Source organism: Onychostruthus taczanowskii, unplaced genomic scaffold, assembly GCF_017590055.1.
Source record: "Onychostruthus taczanowskii isolate IOZ18803 unplaced genomic scaffold, ASM1759005v1 scaffold31, whole genome shotgun sequence".
NCBI lineage: Eukaryota > Metazoa > Chordata > Aves > Passeriformes > Passeridae > Onychostruthus > Onychostruthus taczanowskii.
This window is the reverse complement of record NW_024500461.1, coordinates 770,629-791,021: the sequence shown is the minus strand read 5'-3', so window position 1 is coordinate 791,021 and position 20,393 is coordinate 770,629. Positions and strand designations below refer to the sequence as shown.

The window sequence follows — 20,393 nt, the reverse complement described above, 5'->3', positions numbered from 1 at the left end:
AATGTGGCTTTGAGATAGAACAGGCAGAAATAGTGATTATTTTTTTTTATTTACTTGCCTTCTTACTTTTACTGTCTCTGGCCTGGCAGCAGTCAGTGCTTTAGAAACGTAATCCTCTCAAAGCAAGTATTTTAGCAAATCTAGTATGAAACATTTGTGTCAAAGAGTCAAAACATTACATATAAGTGTAAACTGTGAGTAATTAATGACTGTCCAAATCATTTAAAAATTACTGGTTTTTCAATGGTAAATTTTCAAAGAAAAAAGTGAAAACCCAGAGGGCCAAAATTAACATGGGTTATTGAGACTGACACTTCAACCTCAGCAGGTGCCACTATGTCAAAAAAGATCAGCTGTTGAGTGAAGAGTACAATTAACTTTTTTTTCTTTTCTGGATTTCCTGAAAATCTCTTGTGTAAAGGTTGCACACGGCAAACAGGGTTGTAGAATCGTTCCAATGGAAGGAACTTAAGGTATAGTCCAAGCTTCTGCTCACAGCAGTATTAGCACTGAACTTGCACAGTGTTGTCTAAACCTTTGTCAAAATGGATCATGTTTTGATTATTTCTTACTTTTTCATGAAGAAAAAGCTGTTAGTTGGAAAGAGAAGCATTTCAACATTTATTTAGACTTTCCTGAAATATCAAATTAATATTTGAAGATATTCACTGATGCATGAATTTTGTGAAATATGGGAAGCATGTGAAACAACATACAAAGACTGTAACTAATAACCAAATATTTTTCATTTTAGAGCCTTGATGAGTATGAAGATGATGAAGCAGGGCAGAAGGAACGAAAGAAAGAGGATGCTATTACTCAGCAGAATACAATACAAAATGAGAGTTCCAGTGCAGATACCTCTTGCTCATACTTACTCCAGGTGAGATCTTAACATTGTTTGTTTTGGCATTTTACTCAGATTTAAAACTTATACTACTTTCTTCTTTGTATTTCTAAATGTTAGATTATACCCTACATGAAAAAAACCCTAAAGTTCAGGAGTTGATACATTGCTGAAAATAGAGTATGAGGTTCTATTCCACAAACTTAATACTACTGAGATGAAGAGTCTGACAACAGAATCTTCTGTTTCTGTAGAGGTCTTGAAGGTAACAGTTTTGATGTTCATCATAGAACTTACTATTTAGTGAGAGGAAGAGAAACTGCGAGATTCAAGTGAAAAATACTGACAATCTTAGAATATTCAATTAATTGGAGGAAGACTAGGTAATCAGGACATATTTTCCTAATTTATTTTGTCAGTTGACTTCTAATTACTGATTTTGGAATTGAAACCATCACACAAACTCCTAGGGTAAACAGACCTTGCCTCTGTGAAACCTTTTCTCCCTTTTTCTTGATTTCCAATCCCCTGACTACACTCATTCCTGCAGTCCTCTCCCCCTGACATCAAAACATTGCCAGTTTTGCCTGGTACACCCCTCCTTCATTTGCCACAGGTGGTAGAGTATGTTCTGTCTCTTTCCTGAGTGCCCTAAGTCTCTTTAACCAGTCTTGTTTCTCCTTCTGTTACCTAACAGCATGTACAACCCCAGCTGTACAAACTGAGGCCATCCAGCTCTGCTTGTTGACTCTAACAGAGCAACAGCACATGCACAGGGAGAAAAACGTGCAAACAAACCAAGCACATAGTGCTCATGGGTGGTTTTATAACCATCTGTAACTAGAGGTGGCATGGCTGGATTGGTGGATCTGGGTGCACTTTCCTTCTAAAATTTTGCCCAGTCTTTCATCTGTTCATGGATGCCTTTAACATTAAGAGCCTGTGGCAGAGAAGTCTACACCTTAATTACCTGGAATGTCAAGATCAATCACCTTTGTTAATGTTGCATCTGTCATTTTCCATATTTCCATGTGATTTCAGCAAGGTGTCCAGTGGAAGACATGGGGAACAACTGCTTCCTCTGTATGTGGCTGAATGCTGCAGAGGGAGGATAGTTCCTCTCAGCTGCCTCTTCCCTAGGCTGAAGAATTCTATTTTACTTGGTTGTTCCTCTAACAGGAGTTACTCAATAACATTCTCTGCTTTCCAGTTTGACTCTGTTTTGTCTGGTACCCAAAACCAGAACCAATGAAACATTCAGTATAACATGCAGTCATACAGTCGTCTAGTGGTGGGGCTTGTTTTGTTCACTGTTTCTTTCCTAATAATTCCTGAAGCCTATTTGTCTCCTGAACACTAAATTTACTGTTTATATTGTGAATGCCTAATCTAACTTAACATTTTTCAACTTATCTGTGAGTGAGAATGACAAGCTCAGAGGTCAATGCCTGTGTAAATTTAGAAACATGTTCACCTTTTGTTTCGCTTACGTACACTATACTTATGTACATTTAATTTAATCTCCTGTTCCACCTCCCAGTCACTCCCAATAAAGGAGTCCTGCATGTTTTAACTGTTGATCTGTATCTTTTCTGTTCTGAATAGCATCTGTGGACATCTCCTCCCCAAGCACATTGAAAAGCACGGTTCCTGCACAGGTTCCTGTGACAGTATTCTGCTTGTTCTGTACACTGTGAAAGCTGACCATCAGGTCCACTATTATTTCCTGCCTTTTCACCAGTGATTTATTCACAGGACATTTTTTTTAATTCTAAGAGGAGATTACTTTCTTAAGTAGGCTTTGGGGAGTGCCTTTGAAATGCAGTATTCTGTCAATCAAATTTCTGGACATGTTTTTATAACTTTTTTCACATTCTAACAGTGCTTCTGCTGTAAACAGACCGTTCTCCAGAGGGAGTGCTCTGATATTATGCTCTTACCATTCTTTTCCATGGTGAACATCAACAAAAATATTTCTTCAAAGCAAGTGTCTCCTCTGAGTATGCCTCATATAACCGGATCTGTTGTCTTTGCAGATTCGTCAGGAGCCATCATGCTGGAAAGTTTTTATGCTTTTTTCCAAGTTGTTTATAAGACTGTTTCTTACAGTGTTCACTCAGTTTTCACTTTTTCAGGAGATATTCCAAAAGCTTTAATTTTTAGCTTCTCCTAGTGGTATTATATAATACTTTAGCTATATTCCCATGCTCTCTTTTTTTTCATCCCTGTTTTCTATTCTTCTTGACCAGCAACCTAAGTTTTTATTTACCAAACTGTTTGTATTAATTTATTGTACATTTCCAGGTTTGTCACCTCTATTCCAGCAGGCACTACTTCTTTGTTGACAGAGCACAGCAGCAGTGTCATGTCACCAACAATACAGAAGAGAGTCCCAGGTCTTGGATCTGGCAAAGGCCCAGGGTGGCACATGTACAGAACAGATGGAACCTTAGAAAGTTGTAGCTACTAAGGCTTAATCAGTTTACTACTGGCTCTGTCAATTCACTTTTTATTAGAAGACTTAGAACTTGCCCATTTTGAGCAGAATTTGACAGCAGTGTTAATTTCAGCTTTGATGACTTAATTTCCTTTTGATTCTACTCTGTCCAAGACTAATACTCCTTTTAAAAGTAGAGCTTATGTTGTAGATGTAAGACCTAATTTTAAGTTGCCATTGACTAATATATATTTTACTTCCACGTACTAAGCAGAATAAATACATTTCTGTAGTTACAGCTATTTTCCCCATTTGTCCCTTCTTATTATCATTTAATGAAATTTGTAAATACATAATTATTGTGAAAATGGTAAATAAAATGGTATTGACTTCATATTTGATGAGGAAATATGTTGCTGAATAAGGTTTTCTTAATCTGATTTTTCAGTTCCCTTTTAATATTGTCAGAGATTGCTGTTCTCATTTTCTTAGGCAATATGTACATTTTTTCAAAACTCTGTAAGTTCTTCATCCAAAGCACAGACATACCATGTTTGTTAAGAATAGATCTAAAAATACAGCAGATTTGAGTATTTTCCCTGAAGCAGAGCTATTTGACTGAAATCATCTTCTGAATTATTTTGTATTGGCAATGTAGAGGATGGTAGGTCTGGCAATGTTATAAGCACTGAAAAACTGTTGCAATCAAAGAATTTGTTATTTAACTATAGGAAAAGATAGTGTGGATAGGCACACCTCACCTCAGCATTAAAATTGCTCCCAGACACAAGTGTTATATCTGACTCTGACCCTCTGTTCTTAGTAGGACTAAAATCCTATTTGGTTGTTCTGATCTTGTGAGTTATGGTACTGTGGGCTACTCTAGTGATGTGTATGGGGATGCTCACTGAGGGTGATAAGTCACATATCATTAAGCCTAGAACTCCTACAAATGGGCCAAAAAATCTGTAATGCTAAGGACAAGCATAGTTAAAACTACTACTTTAAGAGTTAAAGTTTCTAGTTTAACTAGAAATCTTCAGTGTCTGGTAATTCTATAAATCTAGCTCTTGTTTAGCAGAGATGGCAAAATTGAAAATAGTGCAAAACTATTTGATAGCAATGTCTTTCTTGTAGGTGGATAGAAATCATACGTTCAAAGTAGCGCGAACATGTCTTAATTGAAAATGGTGTTAATATTTATGTGCTATACAGAAAGCTTGCATCTAAAAACCCACAAGATTTGTCTGGAAAAACAACTTGTTTAATGAAAATTTATTTTTAAGTCTTTTAGAAAACTTTCTGTGTTTCAGAATGTGGAAAAGATGTTACTATTAGCTAATACCCAAAAAACCCCTGCCAAAAAACACCATATGCAAGGCCTTTGTATCAAAGCATTCAGGTTTGCTGATACCCTGGTCATGTGCCTCTTGGAATTCAGTTGTTTTTCTATCTGGCTCCTGAAATATGTCCCAGATATGTGCCCTTCTTCATGTAATCCTGTGGCAGTAGAGTTAATATAACCTGTCTGTCATTACAAAAGTGATATTTGAGCACGGTAGTAGGTTGTGATGTATTTGTCACCTTAGGATGTTCTTGGAAAATTGGAGAGCCAATGGGGAAGGCTGAAAAGATTAAGTCAAAGCTGATATAAAGCCTTGCAGTGAGAGACACATGTATAGGTCCTCCATCCATTAAAACCTTCAAATTACAACTGGCTGTTTTTTGGTAGTTATGCTATAACAATACGGAAGTATCGTTCTCAATACCTTGGAAAGGGTTTCAAATCCTTTGTTTTATGTTGTCTTTGGTTCCTTTCTGCTTGCATTTTATTTCAAATGTTGTAGTGTCTGTGAATGCTAGTTGTGCTAAGCAGTGAATGAGTACATTGCAAAAAAATTATGAGCTGTGAATAACTGACATTTAAGATGAGGGAGTTGAGTAAATACATATTGACAAAAGCATCAAGAGACAAAAAGGCGTTTGAGAACGTCAAAATTACTTTTGTCATTGGCATGAGGATGGGGGTTATTGAGTTCTAGATGTTGTTTTCTCATCATTGAGGACAAAAAGCGTCTTGCTGGATGAGCTGAATCCTTTCTTCTCCCTGGAAAACTTGACCCAAACATGTCAGGATGATTTTTGCTACTAATGTAAAATGGAAATAGGAATCAATTATAGTGAGATATACAGATTTTTGTGCCTGTGGGCATGGAAAGAGGAAATTTTGAATCACCTACTGAACTTCAGCCTTTGTGAAGCTAATACTCTGAATCCTTCAAGTGAAAGGTAATTATAAATACTAGAATGATTTAGAATATTTTGCTGTAGAAAGGGAATGCTGATCTTTATTATTGTCACACAGAATTTGTCTAGTGTATTTCTTAATTCTATGTTAAGAAATTGAACATCATAACTATCACAGTTACCAATATCTTTTGCATCTGTCTGATTGCCAAAGACACTCTGCAGTTATCTGCTAGAAACCTGTCTTGGTATTTTGCAGCCGCGTGTGTCCCTTTTCAGGGCAGCCCAGCTGAGCCCGATGGCACCCGAGCTGCAGTGCTGAAAGTGCACACTCTCTGATCTGCTGTGGCAGAGATCGTGTGCCCTAGTTGGTTGCTAGGACAACAGGGGAGGTCACAAGAAAACAGACAGGGGTTCAGGGGAGGAGACAACGTGGGCAGAACCACTTTTAACATAAAGGGGAGGATGGGACATACATAACTTAAATCCATTTAACTATAACTGATTAGGAACGCATCCCAACAGTATTTGTAGTGCTGGTATGAAGCTGGGAGGGGAATTTCATGCAAGCATTATGAAGTCTGAGATCCCAGTATGGGATCACTTTTTTTTAAGCTGTCACAACTGCTTTGCTGTACCTAATTTTATATTATGTATTGCTGCAAAGCTCAGGGCCTCATTCAAGACCTTGCACTTCAGTTGGAAATAGCAATAATTTTGTTCCAATAATTAATTTGCTTTGTGTATGCAGTTGTAATGCACGTTTCTTGTTCTCCCTGTATTGGTCTTAGCATGTACATGAACAAGAAATTAAGATATTGAATCTTACAGAATTATTATACAATATACAGCTTTGTGAGATACATTTTAGACAGTTAAACATCCACACTGGAGTCACAAAACTAGAATGGATTTGTTAGACAAAAAAATGCCACTTCATTTGTAGCACTTAACCTTGTTAGACTGTAAATTGTATTATATTCTTGCAGTAAGTACAAATTATGTGCATTAGCAGACAGACTAAAGCTTGATCCTAGTACTGAATTCCTGTGGAGCTGTTAATCCAAGACAATGGAAGGCAAAGCTGCCCTAGTTTTCAGCTCAGAGCACTGACTTACATACACAGTAGTATTGCCATGTCTTGAATTGCTCTCACTTCTCTCTGTAGCAGCAATGCAGGTTTTTGTTCTTTGCAAGAGGTTAGCTTGTGATGGATGCTTGGATAAACGTTCAATTTAGTGTAGAAATTACCCAGTACCTTTGAAAGAATCCTTGTTGATTGGAGGTGAGGATAGAATGAAATGTCTACATAATTAGTATTAATGGTAAAACTATGAAATTGTCACAGTAGGTTGGGTTCATTGTAGTAACTTCAGTATGAATAGGTTAGGTGGCTGATGAAGTAATCTAAACTTGATTTATTAACATAACCCTTTAGTTATGCCTTGTGCATTCAGTTGTAAGTAATTCAAAAGCCTTTGAAAGTTGAAGGAAAACCACATCTGATCTTTTTTAACCTTTTGTTCTAAAAAATTTTAACATTTCACCAAAACGTTGCAGGCATTTTCTAAAAGGAACGTGGTCCAAAGATATTTCTACAGAAGTGTAGTTCTGTTTGCTTAAATACGATTCTTTTCTTTAAATGTGGCCTAACACATTGAAATTTTTGGAAGCAAGGATGTATATCAGTGTTTAATGTTTAAATGTTTAATAGAGGCACCTTATAAGCTTTGCTGAAAGCAATAAATAAAGGTAAGGAATAAAATTCCTTCTTAGCTTTGTGGCAGACTGTGAGAAATGCAGGTGTGTGCATTTGTTACAAGCATCTCCTTTCAGTAGAACAGCTGAAAACCTGCTTGACACAAGCATCCCTAGAGTTTTGTACTTGAATCTTGTGCTGAGAATATACTGCCAAATAAGCCAGTCAACTCAAGTTGCACTTGGCTATTTCACCTGTTCTGGCTTTTCATTTAGCAATGTAATGTCACACAACATCATTTTACAATTACTCTCATTATTCAATTTGATAATAATATTCATGCCTATTCATACAGGACCATGGCTTTTCAAAGGTGTCTGGCATCTAGGTTTCATGTAGTTCTTGCAAAGAAGAACTGTGTGCATGTGTTCAAGACTAGTAACTCAATTTTTGGAAGTATTTTGCCATGATGTTCCTTGATGCTCATTTCAATCCATAGAGGAAATATGGTTGTGCTACACTAGGCATGCCTAAATGTATTAAAGAAGTTTTTTTTTCAGCACTACATTTTTGAGATATTAGGCCAGGAATTATTGTGCATAATAACATGATTATAATATTGGTATTGTTTTTAAAAGTAAGGAATTAAGTGTGATTAAAGTTATTAATTATGGTGACATATATTTGAGTTTGGAAGTCATAAGTAATTCTGCCAAATCAGGTTATGAGACTCTAATATTTGAGAGTTAACTACCAGATAATATTCATCTTGGGTTTTCTATTTGCAGGTAGAGTGTGGTGCACTTCACAGAGATTATATGAAAGCAGTCATGAGTATCCACAAAGCACTTAAGCAATAATAGTGACTGCAGTAGAAAACTCATGAGGAAATCTGATTAGATGTCTAAAAGTGTTTGCATAAACATTAATTTAAAAGTATTCAAATTCAGTGTTAAGTATTAAAAGATCACTAATTTTTAAAACACATTTGCACCTTAAGTCAGTTCTGTGTGTGCAGTGTTTTTAAAGTGACATTAGTAGGAGGGAATTTGCTGCCCTGTGCAAGTCATGACATGAACCAGGTGCTCCAGTTACCATCTGCCATGGCTCCCACAGCTTGGGAGACCCAGATGATTTTTGTGATCTGTGTAAGGAAAACAAGAACACAGGAGATTCATGTTTTCATGGTCATACATGATCGGACAATCACTCAGGTAATTTCTAGCAAAATGGTGCTATTGAGTTTGTTAATAACTAAGTAATTAAGGTGCGTGTCCACTTTGTGAAGAGTTAGCAAGTACAAAATATTGAACATTACTAACTGAGTACTGTTCTTTGTGTTAAGAGATGTTGTGGAAAAATACATAATGATGTCAGGAAGGGCAGTATCATGAGTTTGAATGAAAGAGGCATAGGTCTAGGACGTTCTGACCTGTTCTGAATTGGTTGACTTTGAGTCTTGATTTGGTTTAATTGCTTTTTTCTGTATGTATTATTGCAGGTTGGAAAAACCTCACTCTATATAGTAAGATTTTAATTAATCTTCAAGGTGACTTCTGAGTTTGAGTAATAATGTTGCATGGTGTTCTTGTCTGGTATGACTAGAGCCTTTCACTACACTCAAGGATTTGTTTTGATAAAAATGAGATTGCTAGTTTTTAGTTACATTGTATGGATTTGTGTTTTTAGAACAGAAGATTTTAAAACAGTGGAGTCTGAATTTCTCATCAGAATGGGCTATGTCAGATGTTGTCGCAGCATAGGTTTTCACTGCCAAAATCTTCCTCCTCTCCTGCCATGTGAGCAAATTCAGCATATAATGTGTGTCCGTTGGTACAGTGCTGCTGATCCATGCATTTTCAGTGGGTTTTACTGTGCCAAAGGATCTGCACATGCAAAACCGATTCAGCTGTACTGCATGTGCACTACCCAATACTGCTGCTTTTGGAAAGTGCTTACAAGTGAAATCCTGGTTCTTTTTGCCCCTAAGAAATCAGGAGCTGAGAGCTAGCAGTTACTAATGTGAGACCAGAGGGAAAGAGGGTGGCTGTAAATTGCCTGAGTCAAAGTTGCTTGGCTAAGCAACATGTAGCCTTGAGGATGCAGCTTGGCCATCCCTACTTTGAGTTTCCTGACTTCGCCTCTTGGAGGGAAATACTGGTAATGACTGTCAAGATTTCTCTTCCTGACGACTGACCAAGAAGAGAGATATTTCAGATTTTTGTGGAAGGCATTATTTGTTTTCAGTGCTGGATGACTATCAGCATATATTTGATTACCTTTGATGGCAAACTTTGCTTTTCTTAGAAAGAAATACAGAATTATTAACATTTTTAACATCTGTTAAAACTCACTAAAGTTTAATTTAGTGGATAAGTGGTTTAAGCTTAAAATTTTGTTTGATGAATGGATTTCACTCCCAACTAAATAGAATTAAAGTAAATTCAAGTAAATAGAATTAAATGTACCCATGAAGTCTCTTAAAATTGAATCTTTGATTTTGTGGACCTCTGTGTGTGTGCACAGCTGTTTGTCACAGGACCTACATGAAAACTAAAGCTGAATCAAGCCTGTATCTGTGAAGGCAAGGCATTGTGAAGGCTTCCTGTTCTTACTTTAGATTCACAGTTGTGCCTAGGAATCTACAGGGTTTTTCAGCACAGGCTGCCTGCTCTTCTGGTATTTTCTAGATCCTTATGAACAGCATGTGTGAAGCAAAGTGTGTAAGTTATGAGTTCTTCTGCTTAAGTTTGGTTGTGGTCCTTCTGCTAAAATTTCATTCTTTGTGGGTTTTGTTTACTTTTATTCTAATTTTTTTCCTGTCTTCAGATGTTTGTGCTATGTGTTTAGCCTGTATGAAAAGATATTTGGTTTATTGTTGCCCTATTTGTTTCTTTCACTATGGAGTTGATGTAGCTGTGCTCCGGAATTGCACCAGCACTAGCTGCTCTTACAGTGGTCTGGGGCCTTTTTTGGAACCTTTGTACGGATGTAAGGAATAGGAAGCAGTTTCTCAAATTCCCAGCTAATGTTTTGAGCAGCCTAAAGTGGCCTCATGTAAAGGAATTTTTTTTTTTTTCCCCACATGTTTTTTGTTTTGGACTAGCTTTTTAAGTCAGCTGGGTTAGTGGGTATCCCCTGCCAGGTTTTTTTGGTGTCTTGTTTTTTTGTTTGTTTTGTTTTTTGTTTGTTTGGGGGTTTGGTTTGTTTGTGTGGGGGGTTTTATTTGATTGTTTAGTGTTTGTTTTGTTTGGTTGGTTGGTTTTTTGGGGGGTGGGTGTGTTTTTTTTTTTTTTTTTTTTTTTTTTTTTTTTTTTTTTTTTTTTTTTTTTTTTTTTTTTTTTTTTTTTTTCCGGTGGGGAAACAAGAAAAGTGATCCTGAAAGTATAAACTGTAGCTGAGGTTTCTTTGTCAAGAAGAGTCATTGAGCACATACAAATTTACTGAAAAAGAGTGTCTTCCTGATGTATCTTACTTGTTCAAATAGATTGCATAGCCTGACTGATACTGAAAGCTTTTGTCAGGTATGGAAATACTTCTGATTACTGCACTTTCCTGTGCTTCTACTCTAGGAAGAGAACTTTAATTAATACTGCTTTCATGCCAGGAACAAATCTGAAGCCTAGGTAACAGTTGTGAGTACCTGCTGGCTGTGTACAGAGGGAGGAGGTTCTTTTCTGCAAGAACTAGCATGGACCATGGACCAAGAGGATCCCTGCTGAAGGTAGAGAGGGGAGACAGCTTGCTTGGTGTTGCTGGAAGATGAGCGGAAATGTATACTCTGCACAAATACACATAGCAATAGCAGTCAGACATTTTGTAGCATGTATCATACATCCATGTTATTAATAGTTAGAGAATACCATAGCTGTAGTTACTCAGATGTGCTGGTGTATTTGGAAGGTTCCAGTTCCCACCACCAGTTCCATGGTGGTGGGAGGATGGCTGGGGCAGGATAGCCTGCTGCTCCATCTCTACATCCTTGCAGTCCCATGTAATTAATGTGATGGCTCAGGAGGGAGGAGGAATCTAATTCATAGTTGTTTGGTGGAGACAGTCTGACTATGTTTATACTGTTAAAAAGTGCAAGACCTGGGTGTGAGCTCAACTGCTGCACTGCTGATAGAGCCTGTGGCTTAATTATTAGCAACATTTTCTGGCATGGTTTTGGTTCATGCTACCTAATGCTCTCTTATGTTATACCTGAGGACTGTTTGAGGAATCATGTACCAGGAACCACTCCTCTTAAATAGTACGAACATCAATCACAGCACCAGTTTTGGCTGCCTGTGTAGTGCTTCAAGGACATTACTAGTCTTTGCTAACTCAGAAACAACTGCATACCTTTAATCAACACACTGGGGTATGCAACATGGACCTAGGTTTCCTGCTCTGAAAACGCTGCTTTGAGCTGTAGCTCAGCCCTTGTGTGATTTCAAATACTTTTGTCTGAGGGGAGCCTACAGATTCCTATTTCCTAGGGATACCACATTATCTTTCTGCTCATTTTTCCTGCTCTGCTTTTTCTGTGAGCCACCTGAGATCTAGTCCAGTGTTTTCAGCCTGATCTAATCAACTCCTTCACAGCTTTTGTTTTGAGTGCCTAACTGCTTGTCCTGAACTCTTGTTCTGACTCTTCAGTGGCAAATATTGCTTGAATATAAAAATAGGAAATAATGAGTATAGGAAAAGCTCTGTTAATTTGTTTAAACCTGTGTTTCTGGTTTCCTTATTTCTGGGAGCTGTTTTCTTCTGGAAGATGCTTGACTTACCTGGGAGTTTCTTGTGTTACCTGCAGGTATTTCTTTATTTTTTCTCACCTTATGTCCTTAATAGATTTCTTCATAGGCGCAAATTGAGGACACTTACCTTTCTGTTAGAACTCAGCTTGATTCCCTAGGTGTTCTTGCAGTGTTTCTCCATAGCCCCCTGGCTCTGTGTAAACAGGCACATAAGTCGTTAACTCCCTTGGCTTTGCAGGGGTAATATCTATCATTGAACCCAGGCATTTTAGCACATCTGTTAGTTCTCGTTTGAAGATCTGTTATTACATATGAATTAAAGATAGTAGATGAGGCTGTAAAAATAAGGTTCACAAAGTTGTGTTGCATTTCTATGAAAAATGTCTCTAGATGTTTTCCAAGGAGTGACACAATTGAGAGGAACTGTCAACTCCCTCATGGGCAGAGAGGCCCTGTAGATAGACAATTAGGGAATTGGGAAATCACCAACTGTGTGAAATTTAACAAGGGCAGGTGCCAAACCCTGCACGTGGAATGGGGCAGTCCTGGTTGTGTGCAGACTGGAGAGCATCAGAGAGACCTGGAGGTCCTGGTCAATAACAAGTTGAACATGAGCCAGCAGTGCCCTGGCAGCCAGGAGGGGCAGCCCTGCCCTGGGGGGCATCAGGCACAGCATCACAGCCAGGCAAGGGAGGGGATTGTCTTGCTCTACTCTGCACTGGGGTGGCCTCACCTTGAGTCCTGCGTGCAGTTCTGATTGCCCCTGTGTGTAAAAGACATTAGAAAAAAGCTGTTACAGAGCATTGAGAAAGAGGCACAAGGATGATTGAGGGTAAGGAGTGGGAGCTGTATCAGGAGCAGCCAAGGTCACTTGATCTGTTCAGCCTGGAGGAGGGGAGACTGAAGGGAGGCCTCGTTGTGGTCTTCATCCTCACAAGGGGAGGAGCAGGGGCAGGTACTGATCTTCTCGCTCTTGTGAGCGTGACAGGACCTGAGGAAATGGCATAAAGCTGAGTCAGGAGAGGTTTAGGTTAGATACTGGGAAAAAACTCTTCACCCAGAGGGTGGTTGGGCACTGGAACAGGCTCCCCAGGGCATTGATCACAGCACCAAGCCTGACAGAGTTCAAGAAGTGTTTGGACAGCACTCTCAGTCACACAGTGTGATCCTTGGGATATTCTGTTTAGGACAGGAATTGGACTCGGTGATTCTGATGGGTCCTTTCTAACTCAACAAATTCTTTGATTCTGTGATTCAGGAATGGAAGGTAAATGGTATCTCTTGACTCCTCAGGGAAAATTGCTTTTGGGAAATTTTGATGGGAGGAGAAGAAAGGTATTTAATCTGTCTTTTTGCTGTTTTTCACATCTGCAGTCATTCCTGGTTTGTATCGGGGTCAGGTTGCCTTTCAGTTGTTTAGCATTTAGGTGTTATCCTGCTTAGGATCTGAATGAAACCTTGTCTGTATTGCAGAAGATATGTAACTGCCATTTCCAAACAAATCTCAGTGCAGAGTTGTACTGAATGTGAGAAGTAGCTGTAGTTAATCAAGATGTGATTTAAGGTACAGGAGTTGGTTTGCTGGATGGAGATAGAATCTACCTTGGTATGTAAAAAGGCAAGAAACCCCTGCAGTAGACCTCCTTCTTCCATGTTAGGAAGTTTTATTTGTTCGCTTCTTGAAGAATGTACAAAAAACTTTTTAGGAAGCCCATATCTGAATTACATATGAAAAGAAAATTGGCTAATTTCAGTGAAAATTTAACCTTGCATATTGCAGGAATATAATTTTATAGTAATAATTTGCACTAGTGTGTAGTTCTTTTTCAAAACAGTGTGGATATTCTTCATGTCAGTATATATACTAGTGAGTCCTAACAGCCTGAGTTGATCCAGGGGATTTGCTTTAATTGTTTGCAAAACTTTTAAGTAGTGTTTCAAGGGATTCCAGTGAACCTTTTACATAGTCCAGCTGATTCCAGAGTCTGTACTTGTTTAAAAACAATGTTTGTTAGGGCATTTTAACTAGCAAATTTGTAATTGTAGGGTTGGTTTAACATCTGGAAAACTTTGTCAGACACTTGTAAACACAGACAATTCTATTTATTTAAAGCCCGATGACCAGCTTGTTTATGTAAAATTTCTATTGGCCAGATGAAATACCAAGATGAGCCAGGAGCAAAGAGGAGAGTTAGCCAAGTTCCTTGCATCCTAGTTTGACAGAGATTTAATTGGCAGTAAATGGTTTCATTAATTGAAATGGTCTCAGCTGCCGTTTCTGTCCTTGCATATTCTCTTGTGCAGCAGGTGCATGTCTGTGTGTTAGGGTGTGCAGTGAATCAGATGAAGGAGCTCATGTGGAATGAGAGAAATGTTTTCTTTTTCCTTGTTTTTTTCATGTAGATCACACCCTGTCCTGCATTAATACCATCCACACAATCACTTTTGTAGACAAAACAAAAAGAGAACATGACCAGTTTCTGGAGCTCTGCTGATGTATGTCACTCTGCAGTAGTTTGCAGAGTGTTCACTAATAATTTGGTTTATTAGTGAAGTGTATACTGTTAAAAGGTAATGCAAGTTGCCTGAGATCATGTGCAAAACGTAAAAGTAATTTTAAGGCTGTGTTTGGAATACTGCATTGAAGTGAGTGTTAGATTTCAACCTTGGACAAAGAACTGATGTTGGTAGGTGTCTTTGGCAGCAGTATTTTTTCACCATTATGAAAGAAACCATTAGCAATGTTATGGATTACTTCTTTACTTACTGTTTTTCCATTCAGGATTTCCACAAATTATAAAAAGAATTCCACTTTTAGAGGGAGACATTCAAATGAGCAGATCACTTTGTTGCTCATGACAAATCATTCACTTTTATAGTAAAGATTAGATATTTTAAATGTGGGTTAGAAGTCAAAGTTAAAAAATACTAAGGAATATAAGCCAGCTTTGTAAATAAGTACTTATGTACAAGAATAGTCATCTGCTTTTAGGTTAACTTTGTCAGAACAGGCATGCCCCTCCTTTTCTCCTTCCCTTGATTTTCTGCCAACCTTCAGGTCTCCAGAGGAGGAGACAAGATCTTAAATTATAGTTGCTTGCCTCATTTTAAGATCTCTGAGTAGTTTGAAATCTTAGGTTATTTTTTGATTTATAGACACATAATGCTATTTACAGTGTGACTACTTATATTCATGTTGCCAGAGACTTTTGGACACATACAACATAAATTTCATAAGATGAGAACAGAGCTAAATAATACATTTTCCTAGTGCTTTCATCATCACTTTAAAGGATGATTTGTTTCCTTTTACATTAAAGATTTCAAAGTAATAAAAATCATAATTTACCAAATCTGCAATATTAATTCGGTGTCCAGAGGATTTTTTTTTTGTGCATTAGATGTGCATTTTTAACTTTTTGTTCATAGTTAGTTTCAACTACAGAAATAAAAAGCACTAATACTTACTGTAGAAACATCTGTTACAAAGGACTTGTTAATTGAGTCAATTTTTTTTTGTTTGTTTGTTTTAACAGCTGTCATTTGTAGCAAATGAGAGTATTTGCTATGCACTTTGTCTCTGAGCATTTGTTTGCTTTCCCAGCTTTTTCTGAAGAGCTGGCTTTTTTGAATAGTAGTGCTGAACTTTAAAAAGTGTTCAGTTGAATTAAGCAAACAAGTCTATGTAATTGCTTTACAGCTTTATTTGCATTTAGTATATGAACACGTTTTAGCAAATATGGGGGTATACAGTGCATTCAGTGCATCCTTTTAGTGTCTGCGGTACAGAACAAGCATCTCTTACTATTTCTTTGTGCAAAGGTATGTGTGCTTCACCAGACTGCAGTCTCAGGTGCAATTTCTCCCTTTCTCCTGAATTCTGGCTTTCCCTGCAAATCAAGGCTTATGTTCACCGGGAAGCATTTTCCTGAAAAAAAGAAGCTGTTAAAAAAAAAAGAATGGGGAAGATTAGGGCCCAGCCTTCCTACTTTATTGTATCTGCTGGCAGGCAAAATTTAGACCCAGTGTGACTCTCCATGCGTGCCGAAAAAGGCAATTGAACGGCTTGCCCATAGTCAGTGGGGCTGCTGGGATGTTTCTGAGACCATCACCACCAGGAGCTGTGCCTGATGTTACTGATGTGGCATTGCAGTTCTTGGATACAGGGAACATGTAATGTATTAGATGAAGCAATTTGAATCTCTTCAGGTACCTCAGAGACAAATCACTTCATCAGTCATTGCTGACTGTCTTAAAGCTAAAAATCTTTAGGGCTTGAAGGGATCTTGGGAAGTCTCCAGTCCAAGTCTTGCAGACAAAGCAGGATACGTGTAGAAAATTGCTCAGGACTGTAGCCAGTTGGGTTTTTATTGTCAGGAGGGATAGAAATATGTCTCCATCTTTACCCCATCAGGAATTTGTACACATTGGCAAGATACTTCCTGAGCATCCTATTCTCCTGGCTGAACATTTCCAGCACTTTCAGCTTCTTATGTGTCAGATGCTCCAGACATTTAATCATATGTCCAGCTTTGCTGGAGTCTCTCTAGTATATTGTCATACTGAGAAGTCCAGAACTGGACCCAGCATTCCAGCTGTGGTCTCACCAGGGCTGAGCAGAGGAGAATTAGAGAACGTCCTTAGTTGGAGAGGACGCATGAGTCCATCTCCTGTGCCTGAACAGGACACCCCAAGAGTCGCATCATGTGCCTGAGAGTATCATCCAAATGCTTCTTGAGGTCTGTCAGGTTTGGTGCTGTGACCTCTTTCCTGCAGAGCCTGTTCAAGTGCCCAGCCACCCTGAGATGTGAAGAACGTTTTCCTAATATCCAAACTAAGTTTCTGCTGACACAGCTTCAGGCCATTGTTGGGTCCTGTCGCTGGTCACGACAGAGAAGAGATCAGTGCCTGACTGTCCTCGTCCCTTCATGAGGATGTTGTAACTGCAACTTCCCCTCAGTTTTGTCCAGGCTGAACAAGCCAAGTGACATCGCAACTCCTTGTGTGAGTTCTCCTCTAGTCCCGTCACTGTCTTTGCAGCTCTCCTCAGGATGCTGTCCTTCAACCTGCTGGCAGTGCATCCTGAGGATGCCATGGGCCTTTGCTGCAAGGGCACAGAGATGGCTTATGTTCAACTTGATGTCCACCAGGACACCTGGGTTCTTTTCTGCACAGCAGCTTTCCACAGCATGTACTCCTGCTTGGGATTATTCATCCCGAGACTCAGGGTCAGGACTTCGCATTTTCCTTTTTTTTAGACTTCATGGGGTCTCTATAAGCCCATTTTCCAGCTTGTCTGTGTCCTTCCAGATGGCAAGACAGCCACCTGATGTTTTGTTAACCTCTCATCCAAGTTATTTGTAGTGTGCCAACTTGCTACGGCTGTACTTTGTCTCATAATTCAGATCACTAAAGAAGCCATTAAACAGTACTGGCCCCTCTGTCAATCCCTGCAAAGTGGCTGGCATCCAGCTGGATTTAATGCTGCTGCTCATAACCCTTTGGACTTGGTAATCACTGCATCTCATGGTCTGCTTATCTGGCCTCTATTTCCATATACATATGTTGTGTGGGAAGGTGTTGAAAGCTGTGCTGACATCTAGATAAGCATCATCTGCTTTGCCTTCATTCACCAAGTCCTCTCATCATAGAAGGCTCTCAGGTCAGGCATGGTTTTCCCTTCATATATCCATGCTGATTTCACCTTCCCGTCCTTGAGGATTTGTTTCACTTCCTACTCAGGGACTGAGCTAAGGACTGTCCTGTAGTTCCCTGGATGATCCTTGAAGAAAGGAATGACATTTACTTCATTTTACTCCTCAGAAACCTCCCCCTGCTTCCATGACCTTTCAAAGATAACCTACCCTAAAAATAGCATTGGTAACATATAAAATTGTTTCTCTGCCCTTTTAGAGGTAAAATTAGGTTTCTGTTTCACAGCTGTGAATCACTAATTTTCAGATACTGTCATCAATGATAAAAATAGTTATCAGTGTTAAACCAGCAATTTTGTCATATTTGTGGATCTCTTTAAATAGTTCCCATGAATTTGTTTGAATTTGTTCTTCTGCTTATCTTAGGGATAAGGTGTAGCATATATGGCAGAAATGGAAAATGCTTCATAAAATAAAATGTACTTTCAGATCAAGTTTTTTCTGTAATACAAATATTTCTAAAATTCTATTTTCTGTAATAAAATAATACTCTTCATGTCCTAATTTTTAGCTTGTTTATTTACTTACAAAGTCACTAGTATGCTGATTAGTGAAAGCTCTGTAATGTTCTGTAGAATTTTCAGAGTGGATGGAATTTCTCTTGCATCTTGTTGTAAGAGCTCATTTACTTCTTTGCCCACAGTAAGTGTTGTAAGTAGACAGCATTTCATACTTAGCCTGGTTTTTTTCTCGTAAAGGCAATTGTCCTTTAACTCCTTAAATATTCTTGTCTGACTTCTTACTTATTATTTGCTGGGGGTGTTTTGCCTATGACTAAGAAAATAATTGGATCATGTTCTTACAACATCCAAAAAAATATTTATGGACTTACTCTGTCAAATCTGAGCCCTTGTTTACCAGTTGAAACATGTCTTAATTTTTGTACTTGACAGCTTTAGTTTTTGTTCCCATCTGGAAGGACAGCAGTGGTGCTGAGGAATTGAAACAGTTTTGCTCTGCTGCTCTTGGACAAGTTCATGAACAACTGTCAAAGTGCACTCGTGTTTCCATGCTAGTTAGTGGTGGAGATGTACTGGTGGCAGGGTGTGAGCTGCTTCCTGTGTTGTGCATGCAGAGGGATGGAGTAAGTGCATCCAGTTTTATGATGTAATCAGAGGCAGACGCTTAAGACTTCTGGGGTGATGTTCAGAAGCACTAACATGGTGACAGAAGTCCTGGTATTGTGTATACCTGACAGCAAAATAATGCAAAACTGACTTGTACAGTGGCATGGGACTGCTCTCACTGCGGACTTAGTTTTCTGTGGACTGATAAGGTATTTTGACAGTACAGCTACAAAAAAAATACTAATTAATTTTTCCTTTTTTGTTTCTTTTAGGACTCGTCCAGGATGGTTTCAAGCAGGTATAAAAGGTATGAGATCTTTGTACACAACAATTTTGTTTATATTTCTGCCAGAAATAATGCTGATTAAATGGCTGTTTGTAGTTGGAGCCGTCATACTGCTACTGTGGATATATAGCCTGATACCATGCAAAGGACCTGAAAGACGCAGCAAGCTTATCCAAAGCCCTCTATTATGTTACTATTCTAAAATAAATTCCACTAGTGTTTTACTGGATCTTACTAGGGCAGAATAGTTTCCCAATCAAATGTCAAACTTGACTACACATTGCCTAGGAGCCAGTATTTTCACAGTTTAATTTGTGAACCACCATATTCTGAAGTTGAATAAAGGAAGATAATTTTGTTGCTCTCCATAGTAATAGTGAAAGATGGCTTTGTCATGCTACTGTCTTCAGTTGTAGAGATGTTTCTCATATATGGCATGTCCTGTTCGTTACTTGTTTGTCTTTGAGTCAAGTATTACCCTGGTCATTTCTCCAGCTTTTTAATCAGAGAAATACTTCAGAAGTTCTTGATGCACCTGACCAGTGTGTGAAATTTTTGTCCATGTGGAATTAGTACTGACAAAACTATCGCAGCTATTAGGAAATGTTATGGTAATGCAGGCTCTAAAATACATCAACTGAAGCAAGACAATTGTGTAAGAATGTTCTTATTGTATACACGAATGCCTTTTAGGTATCCTTTACTTTGGGTAAAATGCGTAGGTGGTTAATTCATCAGTGTGTGTGTGTGTGTATATATATATATATATATATATATATATATATATATAGCTGTAAAAGAAAGTGCCACCTAGTCCAGTCCCCTGCCATGGGTGGAGACACTTTCCAGTGAACTAGATTGCTTAGAGCCCCATCCAACATAGCCTTGAACACTTAGAGGGAGGGAACACGCATAGCTTCTCTGGACAACCTGTTCCAGAGTCTCACCTCCCACACTGTAAAAAAGAATAACCTCTCCTGTTATGCTTTAGCTTTCCTAGCATGGTGTCTTTTATAATTATATTCCCAGGTTCTCATAAACCCAGTTGAGTGATGCTTTTTATAGTTTTTTTTTTTTAAATCACTTTGTCATTGCAGAATGGGTGGTCTTATTGTCACAAGTTTAATAATGATGTAATTTCATGATTCATTTCTTATTAATCAAGCACATTTTAGTTCAGTCTTTACTTCCTCTTCAGTCCTGGTGCAGAATTTTATTGCTGTTTGTATCTGCAAATACTTAGTGGTGTGTGTCATACTTTTGTGGCTTTTCATAAACCTTATCTCTGCTTGCATGCTGTATATACTCTCTTGCAAAAACTTGCTTGTGCGTGGGGTGGTAATAAATAGAAGTT

General features: G+C 38.4%; 1 protein-coding gene across 2 annotated transcripts in view; it reads left to right on the top strand.

Moving 5' to 3' along the window:
* The window catches only part of PAWR (pro-apoptotic WT1 regulator), a 72,253-nt gene that overhangs the window by 36,222 nt on the left and 15,638 nt on the right, over nt 1-20,393 (top strand). For both annotated transcript variants that reach the window (XM_041409816.1, XM_041409815.1), the window contains exons 3-4: nt 755-883; nt 19,026-19,060. In XM_041409816.1, the coding sequence (XP_041265750.1) occupies nt 755-883; nt 19,026-19,060 (164 nt within the window). The remainder of the gene's footprint in view (nt 1-754; nt 884-19,025; nt 19,061-20,393) is intronic.